This window comes from Panthera onca, chromosome C1 (assembly GCF_046562875.1).
Source record: "Panthera onca isolate mPanOnc1 chromosome C1, mPanOnc1 haplotype 2, whole genome shotgun sequence".
Classification (NCBI taxonomy): Eukaryota; Metazoa; Chordata; class Mammalia; order Carnivora; family Felidae; genus Panthera; species Panthera onca.
This window is the reverse complement of record NC_138346.1, coordinates 28756564-28781845: the sequence shown is the minus strand read 5'-3', so window position 1 is coordinate 28781845 and position 25282 is coordinate 28756564. Positions and strand designations below refer to the sequence as shown.

The 25282-nt window shown below is 39.1% G+C and overlaps 1 protein-coding gene across 2 annotated transcripts in view; it reads left to right on the top strand.

Annotated features, from left to right (window-relative positions):
- Positions 1-25124, top strand: part of CCNYL1 (cyclin Y like 1) — a 36780-nt gene extending 11656 nt beyond the window's left edge. Inside the window, exons 2-10 of one of the 2 annotated variants that reach the window (XM_060623224.3) lie at positions 614-688; positions 2371-2405; positions 7912-8012; positions 11103-11138; positions 13605-13656; positions 14507-14626; positions 18335-18501; positions 21737-21899; positions 23091-25124. In XM_060623224.3, coding sequence (XP_060479207.1) covers positions 614-688; positions 2371-2405; positions 7912-8012; positions 11103-11138; positions 13605-13656; positions 14507-14626; positions 18335-18501; positions 21737-21899; positions 23091-23207 — 866 coding nt within the window. In that variant the 3' untranslated portion in view covers positions 23208-25124. The remainder of the gene's footprint in view (positions 1-613; positions 689-2370; positions 2406-7911; positions 8013-11102; positions 11139-13604; positions 13657-14506; positions 14627-18334; positions 18502-21736; positions 21900-23090) is intronic. The other variant, XM_060623226.3, reaches the window with a different exon arrangement.
- Positions 25125-25282: the final 158 nt, after the last annotated feature.

Below are 25282 nucleotides of genomic sequence, written 5' to 3'. Positions count from 1 at the left end.
TCACTTGCTATTATGGAAGTGTACCTAAAGAAGAGAACATTGAACCTTGTATACATACAGTCCTCTTAATTCTACCTGTGTATAGCTCCCTACATAAACCACAGCTAATTCAGTGAGTTCATTTGTTGAATGGAGTTAGAATTAGCCATTTGATTATCTAAGGAACACGAGCTTGCCAAAAGCAACTTGTTTGGTTTTGGCACATTTGATATATTGAGCTGGTATCTGACAGTAATTAGCCACAGCATAACTTGCTTCTTGGGACTGTTTCTAGAATATGCTGTTAATATCAGCTTAAAGGATGGTAATGGGATTTTTAGTAAGTAGGAGGGGGAAGGCACATATTTCATCTAAAAGTTGCATAGGTTATTTAGGTGCAAGTTAGAATAAAAGTCTAAGACATAGCCTGGTTTTATTCCACATGTGTGGAGAGATTCTACAATTTTGCAGTGTCCTGGTATATTTTTTATATTGTTCCTGTTACTAAAATTGGCTTTTTGTCATTACTAAAAACTCTTCCCAAGACTGCTAAGTGATTCAAATTGATGTGTAGCTATTTTTAAAATCCTGTCTTTTTTCTACTCAAACCATCATACCTTTTCTTCCTATACAGACTTAGCTTTGGAATCAAACCCTTCTGACCATCCAAGGGCAAGCACAATTTTCCTGAGCAAATCTCAAACGGATGGTAAGACAGTATTTCTTTTTTCTTCTGAAAAAAAGATTGAAAACCGTCTTTGTTTTGTGTATTATAGAAGGAACCTAGAAGAACTCATACGTTGGTTTAAGTGTTTCACTTTTTCATGTATTCACTTATTTTAATATGCGATGATATACTTTCGTTGTCACTGATTTAGTTAGCAGAACACGTGGACTGTTCACACATTTGCCACCTCTTTATCAACACAGTCGGTTGACCACATGATTTAGATGTGGTCTAACTCATACCACTTTGTCTTTTTCCCCTGTTCCAAAGAGCACACATTTTAGAGATGAGTGATAGGATTTAGGCCACAGTTAGGTTTTCATTTAACAAATTAAAAAAATCATCAATTTATGGGGATTAAATCTGTGATTCTGGCCCCATTTTACACAGTGCTCAACCAAACAAGCCTATCTCACATCCACATTTATGCCATTCAGAACTTTTGAGCTATTCAAAACTTCCTCATCCTAACGTAGTGATGTGGCAGGATTTGTAGGAACAAACATAGCCTGTGGGGTTTCCTAGAAGGTTCGCTTCCACAAGTGAAACTAGTATACATTGCCTGTGCCCTTGATTTAGAATGAGAGTCTGAACTGGAGATTTTTTAGCACTCCTGCTTTCCTGCTTATTTTCCTTAATGTTATGTTAAATCCTCATTTATTTGAACTAAAAAGCCATACGTGACCAAGTTTTTCAGTTGATTATGACAGAAATAAAAGAAGTGAGGGTTCCATAATATTTGAAGTGATGCAGCACAATAAATAATGGGGTGTTTTAACCTGCATGTTCACAGTGTGTGTACTTAGCCTATCGCAAGCAGATCGCTTCTGGTTAGCATTGCTGTATTTCTCAGATTCATCCAGAAACATGGATTGCCCACCTGATACAGACAGTGTGGAGACAGTTAAAGAAAAGCTATCTCATGTCTCTCTCGCCTCAGTCATAAGGAGTGCGTACCTCTGATGTCACGCCACATTAAAGGAGACAGTGTGGGAAACAAAGTGTGGCCCGAGACCCTCATTGGACCCTTTTATTCTACTGATGTCCTTTCTTAGAGCAAAGTGATTTTGTGTGCTGTAGATATGTCCAGTTAGGTTAACATACTCACTAAAATATAAATTTAAGGTAGATTACTTTCCAGTTGTGTAATGACCCATTTTTTTTTTTTAGTAAGGTGTATTAGTAGATTACCAATAAGTGCTTCAGGATGCTTCCAGGATACTGATGCATCTACAGATCAGTGCCTGGCCAGAGACTGGTTCTTAGAGCTGGCAGATCCTGGTAACTAAAGTAAGTTATATAGAGAGAATTAGAAAATACTACTGTGCAGTGGTTCAGATATAGAACAGATAAACATTTTTATTAGCTAAATTTTTACCTGGTGTGGTTTGCTTTGTCCTTTTCTTTTTGTACGTGGGGAGCCTTTCATTTGTACCTAACAGGGAATATCTGTCGAGTCAAAAAGTAAAACTAAGTCTTTAGATTTTACTATAGGATTCCTCTTGCTAGGTGATTTAAATTATGAATTTTATTGGAAATTATATTTTAAAAATGGAATTTGATCTCCTTTTGTATGTTGGTAATCCATCAGATAATTAGCAGCTACTTTTACTTTTCTATGGCATTTGTATCAGAATTGATCAGTTAATCTTTTTTATTCTTAGTGCGAGAAAAGAGGAAGAGCAACCATTTAAACCATGTAAGTAAACAGTTGAAAAGTTAAAAAATTAACAGTTTGAATTAAAAATGTGTCTGCCATTATTCCTAAAAAATGTAATGGATCCAGTATTGTTAGTGTGAACCTCTTTTTGTAGGTTTTCTAAATCTCTTCTATTTTCCTCATTATGAAATGTATTCAGGAAAGTCTTTGGCTTAGTAGTCCTCATTTTTTAAGGGTCCTGACATTTGACTTAAATTTTAAAAACATGATTGTGATATAAAGTTCTACCTTCAATTTGTTCGCTTTAATTTTTTAATCTTATTTTTTAACCAAAGTAACAAAAATATACCAAGTTAATTTGTAGCGCTCTCTATCCACTTGCTGTCATGCCAGGTGAAAGCTTAGCTCCCTCACTCACCTTGGCCTTACCTCCCTCCCTCTGTTCCCTCAGCCTGTATCATGGTTCTTATTAAATCAGCACCAATGTTTTGTTATGACTATGCAGATACTCACTGCTGAGCCATGTAGTTCTCTGCCTTCTCCTGTATACACTTCATCCTTTTTCTTAAACATTTCTGAAACCTGAGCACTTCAGCACTTCTCCAGGGTAATCCAGTCCCCATTTTCCTAGCCAACATGATCTCACACAGCCAAATGCTGTAAGTAGCTCCCTGGCGGGCCTTCCTACTTTCACATACCCCGTTTTTTGTGTGTGTGGAATTAATTTCCTGACGATATTCACTTGCCTATTTTCTAACAGCTATTTTTCCCCCAAATGCTGTAACATTTGTCACATGTCTATCAAAAATATTTTTCGTTTACTAAAACACATCTGTTCCATTTTTTTTCTTGGAGACAGCCTTTTGTCATTCTACTCCAGTAGAGTAGACTGGTTTTTGCTAGGCCAGCTCTGTGTCTGTTTTCCTGGGATATCTCCTTGAAGTCATCTGGGATCTCACATAACTACTGTCATGTTTTGGGTCCCCCTGTGTCCTAGAATCTTTGTTTCCCTTTGTCTTGTTAAATGCCCTTGTTTTACTGGAGTCCATTTTTCTAGGAATGGGCAGAAGTTTTTAGAGATCTAGCCTGTCTCAAACTCCTGTTTGAGAAAGTATAGAATTCTAGGTTGAAACTAATTTTGGCAGTTCTACAGACATTTCTCTTTTGTCTTCTCATTTACAGTGTTGCTCATAAATCTATCGACATTGTGCATTATTGATTTTAGTCATTGTTTCCTCATCCCTTCTTTCTCTGGAACCTTTGAGTACCTACCCTGTCCCTGGGATTCTGAAATTTCATAATATGGTTTGGTATGGACCTTTTCATTTTATTGGGGCCAGTAAGTCTGTAGACCATCCCTCCTCCTAGTAAAGTAGTTTGTTTGTTTATTTATTTATTTATTTATTTATTTATTTATTCATTCTGTTTTGGTATTTTCTGTTATTCAGATGTTGGGCCTCTTAGACCAGTATTGCAGCATGGATCTCTAATCTTTTCGCCTTCTGTTTTCATTTCGCCTTTTTGTTCTACTTCCTAGAGATTTTCTTGACTTTATGCTCTGACCCTTCTCTTGAATACTTAGTTTTATCTTATTTTTAATTTATAAAGGTCTCAAAAAATGACCTTTAAGTGATTTTTATTTATAGCATTATTATTCTTATTCTTATTTATCGCATTTTAATTCTTTCACCAATGCAATTTCTTGTCTTTCTGAGGGCCTTTAAGAGTTTTTTAAGTTTCATTTGCTTCTTAATTTTATCATTCCTATCAGTTTCTTTTTCCTGTTTCAGTATCTTGTTGGAGGCTTCTCTTAAATGTGTAGTGGTCCCTGACTATCTCAAATCTCATTGGAAGTCCTTGTTAACTGATGGGCCTCACTGTGGAGATTTGGGGCTAAGCCTCTGAATTCTGAGCCTGCCATGGCTTCTTAAGACAACTGGCTTTCTTGTTCCTGTTCCTGTAGCATCCTGGTTGTGTTTTCTGTGTTCTTCCATGTCACCTGCCATTCCTTTGTCTAGTCAGGTCATCTTTCACACGTTAAAAATCACCTGCTGTTTATCCTGTGTTGTGTATAACCTCTGAAAGGAGGGGGAGCGGAAATAGATACGTGATCTTTTACCATGTTTAACTCAAACTTAGAATCTGTTTTAATTTAATACAATTAATCATATTAAATCAGACAGTATTTTTGGTTATCCCTGTAATTTGCGTATTATACTTTTCTACTAAGGCTTTGGTTAAGAATTCAAACCATGCACCTTGTCATATTGCCCCATTAATGCACAACATAGATAAAGCGTAGTTTTTATTAATGCGTAAAGTGCTGGAAATTTTTAAGTTATATTGCAAGAAAGACAAAACTTGTCCTGTGAAAAAGAGGAGACACAAAAGTGAACTTCAGCAGTAGGCACAATGGAAAAGTCAATGGGTGGGGGCAGGATTTCAACAGGTACTTGACCTTTGATGGTAAGTTTTGGGTTGTGACTTTCTAGACTTCTAGGTGTGATTATTTTCTAGTCTTTGCCGTTGAACCTTAAGTCGATGAAATAACCTCTCCTTTTGTTGTAAAGATTGTAAAAGCCCACCTATTCTGTTAGTGCTCAATGAAGATAAATCCTGCCTTTGTCTCTTCTAGTGACCACTGAAATAATATCTATGAACACTACACTGCCAGTACTGTTTTTTGCTCTTTGGTTTTTTGGGTTTTTTTTTTGTTTTTTTTTAGTATTTGCATTTTATAACCCTATGTTTGTCAGTATAGTTTATTGAGGCTGTAAGCCACCAACAGTTAAGGCTTTAACCATAAAAGACAATTGTCTTAAAATTTCAGCTAATTTTAAGCTAATAAATAATTACAGCTAATATATCCAGGCTTTGCTCAGAGACTTAATTCTGCCACTCTCTAGTTGAATATTGGATATTACTGAATACTGAAAAGTAGGCCTGGACTGATGGGGAAGTATTCAATGTTTCTTTGGTTAGATCTAGTCAGTAGACAGTAAGTTCCTGATTCACTAACTCCCTCCCCTGCCCAATATGGCTATAAGGCCACATGTAATTAAAATTTCTTAATGTTTCACACTAATATTTTTAGAGACAAACCAATATACATTTATAATAGAAAAAAAAATTTTTTAAACAAGTATTTTTGAGAGACAGAGCATAGCAGGGGAGGAGCAGAGAGAGAGGCAGACACAAAATCCAAACCAGGCTCCAGGCTCTGAGCTGTCAGCACAGAGCCCGATGTGGAGCTCCAACCCATATACCATGAGATCATGACCTGAGCCGAAGTCAGACGCTTAACTGACTGAGCCACCCAGGTGCCCCAGAAAAAAATTTTTTAATGGAGGAAAGTGGGAGTAAGTATAACCAACCCAAAGCTTTACCAACTAGTCTACACTTGGGTGCATTTTCTTCCTATTCTTTTTATAGCTCCCCAGTGTAGGTTTTTGGTCAGAATTGACTTTTCTTATGATGTAATATACACTATATTATACCCAGTAGTAGTGGCCTAAAAACATAACTTTCTTCCCATTTAGAATTTTTTTTTTACCATTTATTTTTTAGAGACAGAGACAGAGCATGAGTGGGGGAGGGACAGAGAGAGAGGGAGACACAGAATCCAAAGCAGGCTCCAGGCTCTGAGCTGTCAGCACAGAGCCTGCAGCGGGGCTTGAACCCACAAACTTGCGAGGTCATGACCTGAGCCGAAGTCACTTAGGGGACTGAGCCACCCAGGCGCCCCTAGAATGAAAGTATTTAAATGAATTAATTTTCATTTTCATGCTGTATTTTTTGAGATTCTGAAAGTAAATTACATAGTAGCTGAATAGCTTAAGGAACATAACAGAGTTTTAGATACAGTTGAACATTTCTGGCTTAAAGGAGAAGTTAGTGATACTTTTCAAAAATACAATGTCTGGAATTTTTTATTAATAAGTGAAGTGGCGTTTTTATAAGCCATGTGGATATTTCTGATTATTGGCTGCTGGCAGTTTTTAAATGCTCTATAATTTAAAAAGTATCAACTAGATTTTTTCTCTGCCCCATCTGTCTTGTATTTGAGGAGGATGCTAGTGGGAGAGTATGACAGGATGGCAAACCCTATTTTATCTTAATAGGAGGAAGGAAGGCTCATCTGAATTAGTAAAAAAACAGAAGCAAAACTAAAACCCCACAAACTAAGCACTAAAATTGTTGGTATTTTGTGGTATTGAATGCTGCCATTTTGACTTCTCAGTTATTGGCCTTACTTTAAGGAAGAGATTTGTCCTACCAGAGTTTAGGCTGTTTCAGTATTTGACTGCTGCTGTACACCCCGGCTCTTCACAGATAAATGGATACTTCTAAAGTGTTTTAAAGGTCATTTATTATTGCATAGAGGGTCTCCGGAAGCTCACTGTCACCTCTCCTGACACCACTGCAGATAAATTCCGCAGATAAATTTGTATCTGTAGTAAGATTTACCTTCCAAGTGTAATTGATTTTTAAATAATTTGTCAGACACTTATGGAACTCCTGATTTGCCCCAGATTCTGTGCTCAGCAGCTGGAGGTGGGAGGAGTAAGAGTCCTCCTTTTCCTAGAGAAGCTTACTTTCTAAGGAGGGGGACACCCTGTAAGCAATTGATAGCATGTAACAAGTGGCAGATGAGCTGTGTGAATGTACAGAAAGAGAAATTTTGTGGTGTGGCTACTGGCAAAGGTATCCTTCCTTGGAGGTAGATGAGATCAAGCTTGCTGAGACATGGAGGAAGAAAAAGACATTGTAGGCAAGGAGAGCAGCATGAGTGAGGCAGGCACGTATAGAATAGAATAGAATTAATAAAAATTTTAAATGAATGGAAAGTATTCTGAGGTTCTCACCTGAGTAATGCGATGGCAATCTTATTCAAACATGAAGTCAAAGTTAAGTTGTCGTAAGCTGTTTTATCTGTTTTTGAATGTGAGGGAATCTTAAAGCAATACTCTTACCCTCCAAATAAGGAAACTGAGGCCCAGAGGGACCTATGGCCCCTTCGCTTATTAGTGATAGAGCAGCCCTGGTACAAACAGCCTCTGACTCCAGGACGTTTGTTTCATCACACTGTCTCCTGAACTGACACATTTGTTGTTGGCTTTCATTCACTGCGATAAAATGTTTTTGCATCAATATTCTACAAGGCATTACATTTTATTGTAGTAAATGAATAGTAGAAATGGAAGTCTCAGCTGCTTTTCATTGCTTAAGAAAAAAAAAACACTGAAGTCTTATTCTAAACTTTTTACCTTGTTATAAAGGGAATTTATAATAGGTGCTTATCAGGTTTGATAATAGGCAATTTATCAAGGGCAGTAGTTCATAACCCATTCCTTAAACCTCATGTGGGAAGTTAGAGTATCCACTGGGTTTCCCATAGCACTGCACATGATAGCACACTCAAGCAGTTCATGAAGTATAAGAAAAAACGTAATGCTTTATCGTTTGACATTTTAACCGAGGAAAAAACACACTTTTATAGGTTTAACTTACTGTGACATTTTCTTCTATTTCCCTTCCCCTTCAGGTATCTCCAGGGCAGCTTACTAAAAAGTATAGCTCATGCTCAACAATATTTCTAGATGACAGCACAGTCAGCCAGCCTAATCTTAGAACCACAATAAAATGGTGAGTACAACTAGGTTGCCAAGGGCTGAGTGACAGACCCCCTTATGCTCAAACAGCATCCTAGCCATACTTGGTCATTTCAGTCACTTGATTGTCCTTTTCAGTGATCAGGTTAAGAAACTGGTATCACTTTTATATTGCTTGCAAGGACCTAAATCTGAGTATTCAATTTCCATTTTAATCTTAGAGTACCTGGTGGAAGGGAAAGCCAGTTAGCAAATAAGAAATCCCAGAGAGAGTGCACCTCTTACTTGGTGCATTTCTGTTGTGAAGACATTGTTGAACATGATGAGGAGAGGGAGAGGTGCTTTTTATTGGGTATTTCTAGGAAAAAGTATTTCTTTATGAGTCATAAGTCTAAAACAACGTGTATTACTTTGGAAGCTACTCTTGAAAGAAGGAACAGTTTGTCCCCTACTGGCACCAGAGTGTATCTACATTTAAACGTAAATGAATTTTTGTCAGATTTTCCCTATTGTGCGCTTTTTTACCCTGGCCTTTTTCTGTGTGAAAATTAACTTCTCCTTCCTATCTCTCAGAGAGGGGGAAAATAAATATCGAGCCTATCTTAAGGAACAAATTCTTCAAGCTTTATGGATGAGATTTGCTCAACTGGAAATTTTAACTTAATAGATATACCTAATTTTAATTTTATATGTGTGTATGGATACAGAAATATATCTCCAGGCCCCACTATATCAGTCCATATATTAAAAAAGTACAGCAGAGAACAGAGATGGTTTTGGAAACATAGCTGGTCAGGTTTATAGTTCAGCAAACATGAACAGCATTGTGATGATGACAAGTATTCCTTAATTTCTGAGAGCACTTCATAATCCACAGTTGGAGTTGCACTTTCGGAACACCCTAAAGATGAACCTTCCAAGCTTATTTAAGAGGAAAAAATAAAACAGGATGCAGTGCTTCTTGACTTCTTTGAGATTGGCCAGGGAACATTTATTAATGTCTCTTTGAGACAGGGTGTGGATTTTCCAGAACACAGTATGGAAACACTACTTCAAAATATTAGTATTCTCATCTTTACTTTTATTTTTCAGTCTTCAAAACAGTTAGCTTTTAACTTATTTTTTTTCTAACATACCAAGCTTTTTCAGCTACTTAAATTATTAGTAACTTCTACTTTAATTACAGACAGCAGGTTCACAATCACAAAAATGTAACTTTCTTCTCTCCCTTATAAATAACAGTAGTTAAGATTAAATTGTGTTTCAGCAAAACCTGAGCCCCAAAAGTCTAAAATCCTGAGTTTTTGCACCTAACAAGTGATCACTGAATGTTTTTATTCAGCCAAGACACTAAACCCATGTGTAAAAGAACACTTTACTTTGGCTAGAGTCCCCAGCTTTTGAGTTCAAAAGATTCTAATGTTTTAGTATATAATTCAAAAGTGGTTTTAAAGATTAATCTTGCTCAGACAAGTAGGTTTCATGCTTGTTTCTCCCAACTTAGTCTAATTTGTGGAAGTACATTAAGTTTAATTTGCTCTAAGTTTAAAAAATATTAATTCAGTGCATTCATTATTGGTGAAATAAAGGTTTACTGAGAAAATTAATAGGGCAAAGTGGCTTTTAGGAATGATTTTGAAAAATGTTTACATTGGGGTAGGGCATTGTTCTCAGTGGGGAGGGGGGCTATTAGAATCACACAACTTTTTTCAAGATCTGTGTTTCCAAATACATGCATTTTCCCCTCCCCCACCACACTCTCACAACCCTTTTGATAGGCTGAGGAAGGATGGGGGCATAATTATATGGACAAAAGCATTCTGGATGATTCATTCATTCCCAGATTTTGTTGCACATTGCAATCACCTAGGGACTTTTAAACACCCTTCTGGTGCCCAAGTCCTACCCAATGCCAATTAAATCAGAACATCTTGAGGTGGAAGCCAGGCAGTTTTTAAAGCTCCTCAGGTGATCCTAGCGTGCAGCAAGCTTGGGGAACCACTGCCTGGTTAGAGTGTAGGAGAATGAGAACTGCTTCTGACCATCTGTGGGGCTTTGGGCAAGTCAGTTTTAAGCCTTGGTTCCTTATTGGTAAAATGGGTTGTTTCATTAAATGCTACGTAAGGTTTAGTGGTCCTTTTCATCATAGAACTTTGAATTCTGTGATCCTAAAATCAAATTGAAGTTGAAACTGTTTGAAGCACTATAGAAGTATCCATCTTTGATGCTAATAACGTTATAGGCCTTTTTACAAGTGCTCACCCAACAGACCTAGTTAAAATTCAGATTTGCCTTCCCTCAATTGTTTTGAGCTTCATTTTAGGTACTTTGAGGGTAAAGGGAAGCATATAACTTAACCAGGAGAACCCCTTTGTTGCCTAATACAAAACATCTGAATAACTTAGGACTAGTGATTTAAAGAGTGTCTGAGAGACTTCAATCTATCTGTTCGTTAATATTTTATTCAAACTAATTTGGAAATACCTGTCATTAAATACTATACTGTGTAGTATGATGCTGCATTGTTAATACCGCTTATTTCAGGATAGCTAGACCTATCATCGATTTTGTGGGTACTTATACTTACCATTAAATTTTCTAATTATGCAAAAGTGCTTTTAAATGATTTTATTTGGTACAGAACACTTTCATTTACTCTTAGGGAAATAATAGAAAATGGGTGGGTTGGTGGATAGTGAACTAAATCAACTGAAATGCAGGGTCTAACCTTTTTTTTTTTTTTTTTTTTTTTAATACAAAAACTACCTTATGGCTTAAATTTAAGCATGTGTACAAACGATAAAACTTGTACAGGAGGAAAGATTCTGTGGGTAGAAGGACAAATGACAGGGAAAATATGTAATAAATTTATAATTTGTAATTATCAGCCAAAACTTGTCTTCTAACAGCATATTACCTAGCAGTTTGGTCCTCCTATTTTTGCCAAAGCCAATGAACTAAAACAAGGGGGGAAAGTGCCCATACAAACTGCTCTGAATTAGAGGATTTCAGGGCCACTAGGCCTCTGGGAAGATCCTCTCTCCCTCCCAACCCCTCTTAAGAAAATGTCTTCATGCCTAACATGGTAAAATCAATTGTTACAGTTTTCTTTTTCCCTCCACAGTGTGACCTTAGCAATATACTACCACATAAAGAACAGGTGAGCTCTTTTCAAACCTGTCTTGTTATTCCAGTTAATTTACTAGATACCAAGTTTAGTGTTAGGTAACAACTATAGATATCATTAGAGTAAACTTATAGAGTGCTTTTATTACAATATTGAGACCAAAAGAGTATTTGTTCCTGTGGGTTATATTTACTGTATTAGAAATTAAATTTGAGAATTAAAAAATTAAGTCCACTGTATGTTAAAACATGGTTTTTATGGCACTATTGGAATTTTGAGCTAGATAATTCTTTGTTTGGGGGGATTGGCCTGCATATTATAGGATGTTTAGCAGTATCCCTGGCCTCAGCTCACTAGATGCCAGTAGCACCCTCTCCCTCCCTCCACATTGTGTCTCCAGACCTGGCCAAATGTCCCCTGGTGAACAAAATCATCCCCGATTGGGAAGCCCAGTGTTAACAGAAATCATATCTTTTATTAAAAAGTAGCTATTATCCACAACAAGAGAGTGAAAAGTATGTCATTGATTTACAGTTTTGCAAATCTCTTTAATATCTGCCTTAATAGAAGACAGCTCATTCTCATACCCTGTCTGTCTTCAGTGATTTGTTTTGAAGAAACACTATGAAGAAGAGCCGGCCTCTTTTAGATACATAGTTGGAAAAAGGTGTGCTTTTAAAGCCTTCACATAACCGTGGATATTCTATGATGCTGCACCAAAAGTCCACAAGGGCTAGTTTCTTAAATTGTAACAGAATTTTAAATCCTGTCCGTGAACTTGTACTCTGTTAATACATTGATCTATCTATCTTGCACACTGAATGGATCTTTTACGTGTATGTGACTTTATAATATTATGCACTGATCAGTTGGAAAGTACTAGTTCACATTTCTTTATACAGTATCAAAATCTCACTTTTGTTAGTATCACCACCAGTCTTACCAGAAAAGTGTTTTAGGTATTGAGAAGCTGTCAAGCTCACAGTAGCTGAAGCTCCCATTGAAAGGTACAAGTTTTCCAAATCCTGATTTTTTTAGCTTGATAGCCTGAATTTTATCATTGGCAACAAATACTTTAGTTACTTCCTTGAAGTTTCAGGCTCACTTTAATTTAAAAAAATTTTTTAAATTTTTATTTTAAAGTAAACTCTATGCCCAACATGAGACTTGAGTTCACGACCCTGCGATCAAGAGTCACGTGCTATACCGACTGAGTCAGCCAGGCGCCCCTCATTTTGTTCATTTTTTTAAAAAATTTTTTTTTAATGTTTATTTATTTTTGAGACAGAGAGAGACAGAGCATGAACGGGGGAGGGTCAGAGAGAGAGGGAGACACAGAATCCGAAACAGGCTCCAGGCTCTGAGCTGTCAGCACAGAGCGCGACGCGGGGCTCAAACTCACGGACCGTGAGATCATGACCTGAGCCGAAGTCGGACGCTTAACCGACTGAGCCACCCAGGCGCCCCCATTTTGTTCATTTTTAAGAGAATGACTATCAGTTGCACTTTCAAATAAAGATGGTGCTCTATGAAAAAAGCGGCTTGTTCGGCTCACAACTAAGTCGCAAGTGCTTTTCCTTAACTATCTTCGAGTATGCAGAAGTGTTTCATATATACTTTCTGCTTATTCAGAATATTAGAAGGGTCAAGGCTTAATAACTGTTAAATTTTCCTGCTTTACCAAAGATGTTCTTAAGTACAGCAGAATTTTTTTTCAACTGCAAGTGGCAGTGAAGACTAGAATGACTAGGTACAGTTGGGTACCACTGCGTTGATTCATGCTCAGAACCCAGCAGTTTTACTCCCTTTTATTTTTTTAGACAATCACTGCAGATGTCAAAAGTGTATGAGCGAGTAATGTCTTTAATATTTCCCTCGGTTCTGACTTCCTGGGTCTCTGAAAAGGGGAACCCTAGAGACCTGTAGACCACACTTGGAGAACCACTGTTTAAATCAGCGCAATGTATTAGTGTGGTGAACTTTTAAACAAAAAGACTTTGAAAATTAAGAAGAAGATTACATTTTTAACTCAAACTATTTAAGAGAGACAAGAAGAAATACGTGATAAGAATGTGTAATATAGAGAACTACAGAGAGGGAAAAAACAGGGAAAAACATGAATTTCATATTCACATTTATTAAAATTCTGAAGACTTTATTGTCCACCACTATGGCTTTATGAAATGTTTTTCTGTGTTCCAGTGTGTGGTTAGAGAAGTGAAAATATATTGGCTTCAGTAGCGTTGCCAGCTAGGGAAAGTCGGTGCTAAAGGCAACTCTGGCTTGGGCTGGTCATTGTAGGAAAGATTTCACAGAACTTGATGTGTTGAGTAAAAAGAGGTCAGGAAACCCTCTTAAGGCCAGAATACAAAAGAGTTTATAAAACTGTTTGCTTTGTTGAAGGTTAAGCTTCTTCCACTCCCCTCTCTACTCCCAGCAGATATATTACTAAGATATTAATTCCTGAATTAATTTTTTAAATGCATTCTTATTTTATAGAGATGCAAATAGATCCTTGGATATTTTTGATGAGAGATCACATCCACTCACAGTAAGTGTCAGTTTTATTGAAGTTGTATTTTTCTCTCATGCAGTTGTGTTTATTTCATGCTGATTTGATTTGATATTAATTGCTAAAAGAAAATTACTCGCTCCAGCTTGAAGTCAGACTCATCTTTAGTCTTCTTCCCTACCCCATGTTGTGTCATCATTTTACAAAAGGAATGTTGTAGAAGGGATATGAAAGAGTAAGAACGGATTTGCTGCTTTGTCTAATTAGTGAGCCAAAGTGAGTAAACGTACCCAAATAACAGAAAATAGACCTTTTTAAAAGCTAATCTTCAGTAACATCAGACTGTATATATTTATAAATAAACCTAATGAATATGTTATGATCTCTGTGAAGAAAATTAGAAGACTATTTAAATTTTAAATCACTTAAAATAATAGTTTTAAAAGTCACTTTCTCAGGTGCTCTACGGCCACAGGTGGCTGGTGACTGTTGCATAGGTCAGCACACACTTAGTGCCTTGTGGTTACAGGAAACTGAAAATGGTGTTTCAAAGTTGGCTGCAGAGAAGTATGACTTGTCTGAACAACCAGACTCTTGAGCCTAAAAATAGTTTGCATTTGGTTAGATTTCTGTGGGAGGGGAAGTAGGAAGGAACACATAACAGATTTTCTGAGGTCGTGCCTGTATTTTTCTTTAATGAATGGTGGTGAGTATTGAATCACTGTGGTATTTTAAGATCCCATTGTTTATATTCAAAAGACTAAAAGACATGTCACGCAATCAAAATTACTCTAAGGGGCACGTGGGCACAAGTAAAGACTGCTATATTACGGGCACTTAGGTATTTTTCTTTGACAGATATTTACACTGCATTTTCTTCTTCTTTCAGCGAGAAAAAGTTCCAGAGGAGTACTTTAAGCATGATCCTGAACACAAATTTATTTACAGATTTGTTCGTACTCTTTTCAGTGCTGCACAGCTAACAGCCGAATGTGCAATAGTAACTTTGGTAAGATATTTCTTCTTTCCTAAAGCATCTTTAGAAATTTCTATCTTGTGCACAGGGTATGGTCCTGGTTTTCACATAAAAGTAGGTTCCTGAAATGATCATCAGAAATTTATTAGGAGAAACCTATGGAAAGTCACATACACACATTCGAGTTTAATATAATTTGAGTTTGAGAATAATCATTATTCTTTAAAATGTTGCCATTGCTTTTCTCATCACAAAACAATTGCTATTAAAGGCAGCAGGAGCGACTTCTGGTTTCTCCCTCCATACCTCAGGACACAGATGCACACACAGCACACACATGTTCACACACAGAGGATGTGCTGGTGGGTGTGGGTAGGATGGGGGCAGTCACAAAACCATCTGGTCCACAGGCAGGCACTCATTCAATGTAGGTCTCAGCTGAGTCCCAGATTATTTCAGTATTCCCCAGACAGTTCTGACGTGGGTCCTGATTGAGAACTATTGCCTTCAGTTCTCTGTTCCTTGGACGATGGGTGTTAATCCATCCCTGGTGTCCTCTCGTGCCTGCCTGTGAAGTTGCCCAGGGTTATAGTGCCAGAAGGACTCAGAAAGGCTTTGTTAGTCAGCCTGCTAAGCTACAGCTGTGTAAGGGACCTTTGTGTTCTTCATACAAATTCCTGTGATAAGATTTTATCATTTGAAAAATAAACTCTATTTTAAAGTGGGAGGTGGTTGGGATTATTTTTACTCCTCCCTACAGCAGACCTATAGTGGAGGCTTACCCGCATGGTCTGTAGGGAAAGAATACTTAGGTCAATGCCTGCACTCCCTTCCTATCCAGTTAGAATTCAGGAGAGGAGGCTTATGCTTTTGAAGAGAGACCCCTCTGTGGGCACTCAATCAGACGGGCCTTTTCATTGAACTATAAACCATTTGGAGTGCTTAGCCCATGCTGGAGAGGGGCAGCAGTGGTACTTGCATCTGAAGAGTCAGGTGATGCAGGAAGGAGAATATCTGGAATGGAAGAAAGGGAATTCTGTGTTAGGTTAAGTGTGACATTACCGTGAGACAGCAGAGTGATCTTGTCTGGTCATCACTGGAATAGATGGAATCGAGCATAAACCTGAGCTCTAGAGGTAGGGAATTAAGAGTAGTAGAGAAAAGTATAGACTAAAAAGTGGATAGAAGCTAGACCTGGAAGGACTAACAACATATAAGGGACAGGTCCTCAGAGGAGCGGCTAGAGTGGTAGGAGAGAGAATAATAGTGGTAGGACCAGGAGAGAATAATAAAAGAGATGCCAAGATGAGAGGTTCAGTTCAAGGAGAGCGTGGTCCAGATGCCAAATGCTGCCGATCAGTTGCTCATTCCATACCCACTGGATACCTCATCACTATTCCCAGTGTTGGAGGTAGAGGAGACAACAGGTTGAATAAAGGTCTTGCCTTTTATATGGCTTATATTCCAGTGAGGAAGAGAGAAGTATGTGTTTTTTTCAAGTGAGTGTTAACCTAAACATTTCAGGCAGTGGTAAATACCAAGAGAAAGCAGGGTACAGTGATTGGAGGGGTTGCCATATTAGACTGATCGGAACAGCCTCTTTAAAGAAGTAGCGCTTGAACCATGACCAAACTAAACTGGGGAAGATGATGAGCAAGACTCTGAGATGGGAACACATCTTGCGTGTTCAGGGAACAGCAAGTGTCCACTGGTCAGAGTGAGGAGTGAGGGGAAGAACGTGGGAGATGAGGTCACAGAAGGGCAGTGCCGTATCTCATGGGGTCTTAAGGCTTACAGGCTGTGGGAAGAAGGTAAATCGTTATTTGTTTGGTGGGAAGCCTTTAGCAGATCTTCCCCCAGGGGTATGAAGTGCTCTTAATTTAAGAGGCTGTCCTGGCTGCTCTGGGGAGAATAGACTGTAGCGATAGTCAGTGTGGAGGCAGAGAGGTCAGGAGGCTGTGACAGTGATACAGCTGAGGAGTGACAAATAGAATAGAAATCAGCCAGATTACCAATGAGGGTAGAGATAACAAAAATTGCCAATGGATTGGAGCAGGATTAACTTAAGGGAGGTTTGGGCCCCAGCAAGTAGGTGAATGGCAGTACCCTTTGGGTTATTAGGCAAGGCTGAGGGAGTAGACAGTTGGGGTGAAGAGCTCTGGTTTCTAAGTGTGAAAGCACCAGTAACCTCCTGAGTGACAGGGGCAGGGGGGCATACTGCCCAGGGTTAAGACAATGGGAGATGAGAAGCCAGCAGGGGGCATTTTCCCATGAGCAAAACTAAAGGAAGCTTTGTGCTGGGGGGCAGGGAAGGGCAGGTTAGGCTGGGAGCAATGTAAATACATTCACATTGGGGGAAATCTCTGGCAAAGAGGGAAACATTCTTCAAGAAGAGGGAATTGTGAGATGGGATCACGGAAAAAAGAGTTCACTTCAGTGAGAAGAAACCTCCCTTCCACTGACACTGTAGAGTCGGGGGCATGAATGATTGGGCAGGTTCCAAGTTTGCCAGGGAAGGTGATAGGAAATCAAGACATTGCCAGTGTCCTACACATGCCTCTCATTATTCCCGTAAAGTAGAGAGTTGAACCTTGTTGTAAGCAAGGGTCGTTCTTAGGACACCTGAGAATGCTGGGTTTTGGGGGTCGGGAGCAGGATTTCACTAAGAACATGTAGTGTTCAAGAACCATTTGTTTTTGAAAACACAGTTGAGTTTGGACAATATTGCAAATCTGAGCTGGCAATCTGACAACCTTCAGACAGTAAACGTAACTCTAAAATTGGACTTTTCTTCTTGTCAGATGGCACCCTTCTTCTTCAGAGCACCCTTTGAAGTAACGAATCCTAGCTTAGCTCTGTAATCTCTACTCAGCTGCTCACTCCACCCCGGTCTTTGCAGACTGGGCATTTGATACACAATAAAAGAAATCATGAAATCACCTCATAGGCGGCTTTAGAGGAGCCCCAGTGATCTAGAACCTGGCAGCTGTGAGCCCTTTAAAACCAACAGAATTGAGTACGCCGTAGGTTGTGTAAGACAGGGTGAATTATCACGAAGGGACAATAGAGATGTGAAGGAGAGGGGTCAGGAGGACTGTCCTTTGTATGCGCCTATGTTCCCGTAACAGACACTAAATAGGGGATTACTCGACAGTTGGAAAGACTGGCCCAGGCACACCTGTTGCTACTTCCTGTCCTGCTGTGCCACGCAGCAGCCACTGGGAGGCTCTCTTGACCACCAGTTTTTATCTCCAGGCTCATGGCGCCAAAGGACTGCTTGTGAAAAGGGGAAGGCAAACATGTGCTCAGTATCACCAGGGTTTTACATATTCAAGTATTTGTACATTACCATGTAACCACCAGCCAGCTTTGGTACACAGCACATGGTAGGCCATCAGGTTTATTGAACGGCTTGAATCTACAATCGGTTGTACTGAATCTTTTCCCTTTATGAATGGGAAGGTTAATAGCCCAGTGCCTGTCTTCAGGATGCCCTTTGCTGAGGCGTCCAGTCATTCCTGTGACCAAAACTGGGCTGGAAATTCACAGGGGCAGAGTAGGCAACAAGTATCCGACCTACAACTGTGACCTGGCCTCTGGCTTTGGCTGGCGGAGCAAAGTCTTTGTAGAACCTAAGACTAAAAGGCATGTCAAAAACAGATGAAATCTGTCATTCCTAACAGTTCTTATCACAGCACTTAAACTGAACTAAAATGAAAGACCAGTGCTCTACTTTTGCAGGTTTACTTAGAAAGGCTTTTAACTTATGCTGAGATCGACATTTGTCCCACTAACTGGAAAAGAATTGTTTTGGGAGCCATTCTTCTTGCCTCCAAGGTTTGGGACGATCAGGCTGTATGGAATGTGGACTACTGCCAGATCCTCAAGGACATTACAGTTGAGGACATGTGAGTTTGTAAGGTTTTGGTGAACTTTCTAACCATTTTTCAGTGCCTCCTTTGCTCCGGTAAAGTTTACATTTTAAGCATATTTTTAAAGGTTACGTTGTGCAGACAACTGCAATAGGCATTAAAATTACATACTATCTGGCTATGGTATAACAATTCATATTTCCCCATCATCAATTGATAGGTCTTGATGTGTTACTTGTAATAATCTCCTTGGTAAATTGAAGTGTATTTTTCTGGTGGTTTTTGGCATACATTTTACAGGCTTACTATCAACACAGTACAATACATATCTTCATGGCTTTCTTCAAGCTGCCTACGCATTCCAGCCCATCTTTAAGAGGCATATGTCTGGCCTTTGAGATAAATGTTTGGCCACTGTTAAGGCCTTAGGGCCTCTAGACTATAGAGAGGTTATACCTCACCCTGACTCAGCTTTTGCTGGTCTTTCCTTTTTATCTCAAGTTCTGTTGTTACAGAAACCATGGTACAAAAGTAGCCACATGTATGAAGGTTTCAGATCCCTGTTCTTCTGCCTCCTCCCCTCCTAGGTGTATTGCTCCTGTTTAAAAATAGCTCTGAGAAGTTAGGGAGCTCCTGTTTCTCTGGCATCCCTGGGACATCACCCGCTGCCCATCCCATTGAAGAGTCTCCGGGGCACTCAGCAACCACAGTAGTGCCTCGTGGGGCTTTCGATTAATCCTGAGGGTGCCCCCCACAGATGACATGTGAACATGGGAGTGAAATGCCAAACTCAACGAGGGCTTTCGACTTGGCCACCCTGGCTTTTGTGAAGGGCCCCGAGGATGGTAGGCAGAATGAGCCAGAGAGGGATTCGCAGTAGACTCTCGGAGTGCCCCCCTGAGAGTGAACACGTCTTTGTGGGTGGCATTGGAGAAGATGTGGAAGAACATGTCTTGATTATACAGAACAGCATAGGAAGATTAAGATCTTGGCAGGCAGTGGCAAGTTTGTTTTTGTTACCTTTCCCTGTTGTTCTAGATAAGATCGTCATTCAGAATTACCAAAGTGCATATTTACAGCTAAAGTGAGGGTACTTCTGACTAGGAGAAGGGACCAGTCATTGTCGGTAGCAGTCAGAATGGCTTTTGAGAACAGCGTGGACGGAGTGGGTGTGGACATACTGCTTGCGGCCCCAGTAGCAAATGGTGTAATGGCAAATAATGGATTTGAAATGAATAAAAGTGGTTTGGGAAGTTGCAGAAGCTAAAGAGACTTTGATCACCACTGTTGTCTTCAAGCTCTGGTCCCTTAAAGGAAGAAAAACGTGTAGTCCTGAACACTAGCCCTGCCGTGGCGGCAGCTGAGAACCCGTGTTGAAGCTGGCTGGGCCTCTGATTCCAGTGAGAACATCAGAGCCCGCTGGGAAGTGTGGAAGCTCATAAGAGCGAGTTCCAGGAGCAGTGGTGGCAGTGTCTAGCTACAGGAAGACTCGTTGTAAACAAGTTTTTTACACGATCAGAGAAGCACCAGGAGCTATGTTTATAATAGGTTGTTTTGTTTACGGTCTTTGGAACCTGGAAAGTATCACAACGAAGTGTTTAATACACATTTGTGTTGTCCCCCTGCTGTTGCCTTCAACGTGTAATGGTCTCATTTTGAGTCTCAATTGAAAAATCGCTGTCTATCCACTTTTTCTTCACACTTTCTAGCATCCACGCTTTAGAATATATTCCCTTCAAAAGAGTAAGTTAAACTGAGCAGCTGCTCTTCAGAAAATTTGCTGTGCCCGTAAATGGTGTGCTATTCAGCCATCTAGCTATTTAAAACACAACCCAGAAGACGCATATCCTATAGGCATAATGCTTTTCTTCGGTGATTAAACCTTGATTATAGACATGTTAATCCTATGAAGTACTGTATTTCTACACAATTAAAATGTATTAGTGGAGGAAATATAAAAGGGATAGTGAAGTGCATTTATTCCTGTAGTAAATTAAGTCCTGATTAGCTCATTATCAAAACATTATCTGATTTACATTTCTATAGACTTGCAGTCATATGAACAGGAAATTAAATTTGGAAGTAGGTTCGATTGGGTTTAAAATTCAACAAACGAGCACCTCATCTCTTCTGTTCATATTCTGAATGTTCTCCATACAGGAGAGCATCAGGCATTTGTTGATCTGTCCAGTGGATTAAAATATTAAAACCGAGAAACCAAATAGGTTATAAAATTACCCTCTTGCGTTTTTTCAGGTATTTGCCATTTTTATGTATTTCCCTAAAAGGATTACTGTGAACATGGTAAATTTTTAATTTATTAAATATTTGGCAAGGAAGCTGTAAAGTCATGTGTAGCAGAGGACTGCTCCTAACACTTTCCTTTCCTGTTTTATTGAACTCGCCCCAGGCGGCTGTGTTCACACTCTGTTCTGACAGGGGCTGGCGACACATCTTGGGGTTGCATTCCCAACATGAGACATGCTGTTGGAGTCCAGTGCTCTATCAGAGGTCCTATCGTAAAGTGAGCTGTCTAGCCATGACATCTCTTTGATCGTTCTGCCTGTCAGAGTTTAAAAAGTACATCCTGTCCTGTCATAGTGACAATCTCTTGCCCTAGTAAGACTAAGGTGAACAGAAACTTACATTTATGAATGCCCTTTGACATAGTCCCATGCACTGGGGGAGGGGATTCCCTTTTCCATCGAATGTAGCTTATTTATTTATTTATTTGAGATGAATCCTTGTTGCTTCAAGAGTTTTTCCCCCTCAGAGATAATAGCAGTGGCTCTCGATGGATCCATTTGTTGCCGTGGTGATGTGCCCACTCCTTTTGTTGGCGCGTCTCTACTTCAATAAGCCCCTTCCTGTTATCGGCCCGGTGAAAATGTCTGCAAGTTCTTCAGAGCTAATAAACAGCACACATCACTCCTTTCATCTGATCACTATAGTGGGGCCTTGTGAGTGAGCGTGGAGCATGAATCGTACAGCTGCACTAATGGAACTCTGAAGAATGAGCCCCTGAGTCAGCAGCAGGAGTGCATAAGAGGGCCATAACCTCTTCCCCCTTGTCCCAAACTCAAAGTGCTGGGATGCAGAAAGGACCACAAATAGCTGTACCTTGTTGGAGCATTAGTGTATTAATCCAGCCAGGGAGCCTTTATTTGTTTCAAAACAGAATTTAGAGCTCTCCTAGTAGCTCAGAATGATACTTTTGAAGATAGCCCAGTTGACTAAAATTGTCCTGTGTTGGTTTTGTCTCTTCCCCCAGGAATGAGATGGAAAGGCATTTTTTGGAGCTACTTCAGTTTAATATTAATGTTCCCGCCAGTGTTTATGCCAAATACTACTTTGACCTTCGCTCCTTAGCAGATGACAACAACTTGAATTTTCTGTTTGCTCCTCTTAGCAAAGAAAGAGCACAGAACCTAGAGGTAAGGCTGTGAAGTCATCAGTCAGGCTTTTCTGTCAGCCACCAAAAAACCCACGTCTGTGGCTAAATCTCATTCGGCAGTGATTCGCAAAACGGAAAGCTTTTCAATGAACACATCGAAGAGCTTATTAACCCTTTGGCAGCATTTTTCCGGTGTCTTTTATGATTTATATAAAGACCTCACATCATTTTAAAGAAGTATATAGGTGTCTCTTCTGTGACCATAATTCAGAATATCTTAAATCAGATTTAACCTGTTCTTAATGGTTTTCCTTTTGATCCATTTGAACCTCTACCCTTCCATATAACCATTCGTGAATAATGTATGGTTGTATCCCTAATCATGTCTACATACATAATCGACTCACTGCTCTTAACTGTCTTTTACTCGGTTTGCAAATTCATGCTGGTGTTTTCTATAGATAGCACAGTTCAATCCCATGAGTTTCTTAAACATAGCATTAGTGGCTCACCTGAGAAACCTGTACTTAGACTGTATATCGCGTTTCCAGTACTGGTGTAGGGCTTTTAATGGAAACGGTAACATACCGGAGACAAAGTAGCACGTATGCCTTATGACTGTGGGTGAGCGTACAGCAGAAGTAGTCACAACTGAAATTTCAAACACATTTACAATGGACACTTTTGGGGGTACCTTGGGTGGCACTTTGCAATCAGGGATTTTCTGCCCTGGTTGATATGCAAGTGAAACAGCCCTCTTTGGCACTTCAGGCGTTAGACCTCCTACCTTCCAATCAAGTCCAGCACGTGTCTGCCCTGGGAAAATTTGCTGAGAGTATGTGATAATCACTGCAGACTGGAAAGACGTTGACTAGCTGAGAAAATGCTGATTTTTGCCCAGGTCCATGTTCATTATGTTGAAGGAGCAAGTGTGGTGCTGTTAGGAGCCTGTCACAATACGTTTCACATCTTTGGAACCCAGTTTTTAAATTCTTCTTTGCCCCAAGGATCAATCATAGCCTCTTAAGGATTTTACCTTAGTGAATTGGCAGGAAGGAGCATCCCCAGAATCTGGGAGCATAGACCCCAGCTCTCCAAGGTAGCAGTAACTGTGAAGTATCTGAAGGAGTGTGGCTGTGTGGCTTACCAATGATGCTTTTTTTTTTTTTTTTTTTTTTTTTAAAGGTTTTTTTGTTTTTAAATTGTTCTTGTGTTCTGTTTGACTTTCCAGGCCATTTCCAGGTTGTGTGAAGACAAATACAAAGACTTGTGCAGAGCTGCTATGAGAAGGTCTTTCAGCGCTGATAATTTCATTGGTATTCAGCGCTCTAATGCCATCCTCTCTTAAGGGAGGAAGGAGGGGTTGTAACATCACGAACCCCTCGCCTACAAGGACTGGAGAAATACCACCTCTCCTGCTCAAAAACCAGCAAAGTTAGTATTTTCACCTAAAAGAAAGTCAAGAGACTCGTGGACCGCAAGGATTATGCTCATAGGAAAGAATGGAACTTGTCAATGCAACACACTCCTTTGTCCTTTTTAATGTAAACAGAGTTACAAAAACCACTCCAAAGCAAAAGCTCCAACCCACACACAGATATTTGCTTACTATGTAGGCTTATAGCTGTGAGCTAAGTGAGGTTTTAAAATTTTTAGACAAGACACTAACTATATATAACTTTTATGTTTTTCTATTTTTCTTGCCCCTCCCTCATTTTGCTGCATATTTCTTTAGAATCAATGCAGTATTACCATTGAAACATGGGACTCCTAACAACTCATAAAGCCACTTAGGAACAGACTGTAGCGTTGTGAGGTATCGAAGGGTTCTTCCTCCCTACTTTACCATTGAAGCTGCTGGTCGTTATTGGCAATCAGTTTAAACCAAAAAGCTGCCGAATAACACTTGTCGTTCAAATTCTTTGCAAGCACTACTTATTAGCGTTATTAGTATGTTTGGGATCATAAACAAGAGAAAGTACATTATCGATTATCTACTTCTATTGGGTCCATGCTGCATTTCTTGTGAACTATAATGGTGCTTCTCATTTTCTGACGATTTTCCTCTTTGTTAAATGCGTGTATTAAAATATATTTTCATAATTCCAACCAACATGGTGGTCCAGTGGTAACAAGCAGGTAGTGAAATAGAAGGTGTCCTGAAAATCTTATTGCAACTTTCAGCTTAAATATGGTGTGCTTGGGCCCTCCAGGGCCCTGCTGAAGTATAAATGCCACAGACTTAACAAAATATCACTTGAAAGTTTAATTACATTTCTAGTAAACTTCTCTAGTTTTGTAAATTTTAAATATTAAGCTTTTAATTTTAATTTTTTGTTTCAGCCCCTCTTGAAGATGGCAAACATTGGCTGAAGCAAAAAATTAAAATTAGAAGTTTAATATTTAGAATTTACAAAACTAGTTAAGTTTACAAGAAATACCTAAACTTTTAAATGGTGTTTTGTAAGTTTGTAGCATTTATACTTCCACAGGTATCAAAGCTTAAAGTTGCACTAAGACTTTAAAGATACCTTGTACCTTCATAGACATGCCCTCCCCTTTGAAAGTAGTCCTTTGCAGGGCTGTGCCGTTTACCTGCTTTGATCACCTGAGTTTCTTTTTTCTAGATTTGGTAAGGATTATGAAGAGCAATGGTAATTCACATGTAATAAACTGAAATGAATTGGACTCTAATAGTAGTGATATGAAAGTAGGGGATAGGAAACAGCTTTTCTATCCTACGTGTTAACCTGGCTGGAGATGTCTCGTTTCAAGTCCTGCTATTTAAGAGGAACCCTCACCTCAGGCTTTAAAGGGCAGGGAGTTAAGAAATCAGTCTTCCAGGACATTGGTAATGATGTCACCTAAACTTGAAATGTTAAAAAAAAAAAAAAGAAAAAAAAGATTCGTGTTCTTAACCACGTGAGATCTTTCTCCTACCTTCTCAAATGTAATCCTAGGAATTTTGCCTGTAAACACAGCATTTCTGGGCCAGGAATACTTTCTCTCAGTATAGCAAGGCTTCATATTCTATTGAGTGCTGCAGGTTCCATCATTTTTAAAGGACAGAGACATAAATGATAAATAACAGTATATAAAATATTACAATCTACCACCTCAAAAAAATGTTTTGTGGAGTTCGGAGCTTGGAGATTCAAGTATTGATTACAGTCTTATTTTGAAAAGAATGCTACAATGTATGTGGTTTTTCTTCCTCATGTTTATATTAAAAGAAAAGCTAATAAACTCTATTTTAATTAAAATATGGCTAGTGTGTAACATTCAGTTCACCTAGTATTCTAACTGAAATGCTTTCAGTCAGCTCTAATAGTAGGGTCTTAAAGCATTTTCAGACTGACCATTCGTGATGGGTTTGATCCTTGCCTCTGTTTCAATGTAGTCATGTATTTCTTTGGCTTCTGC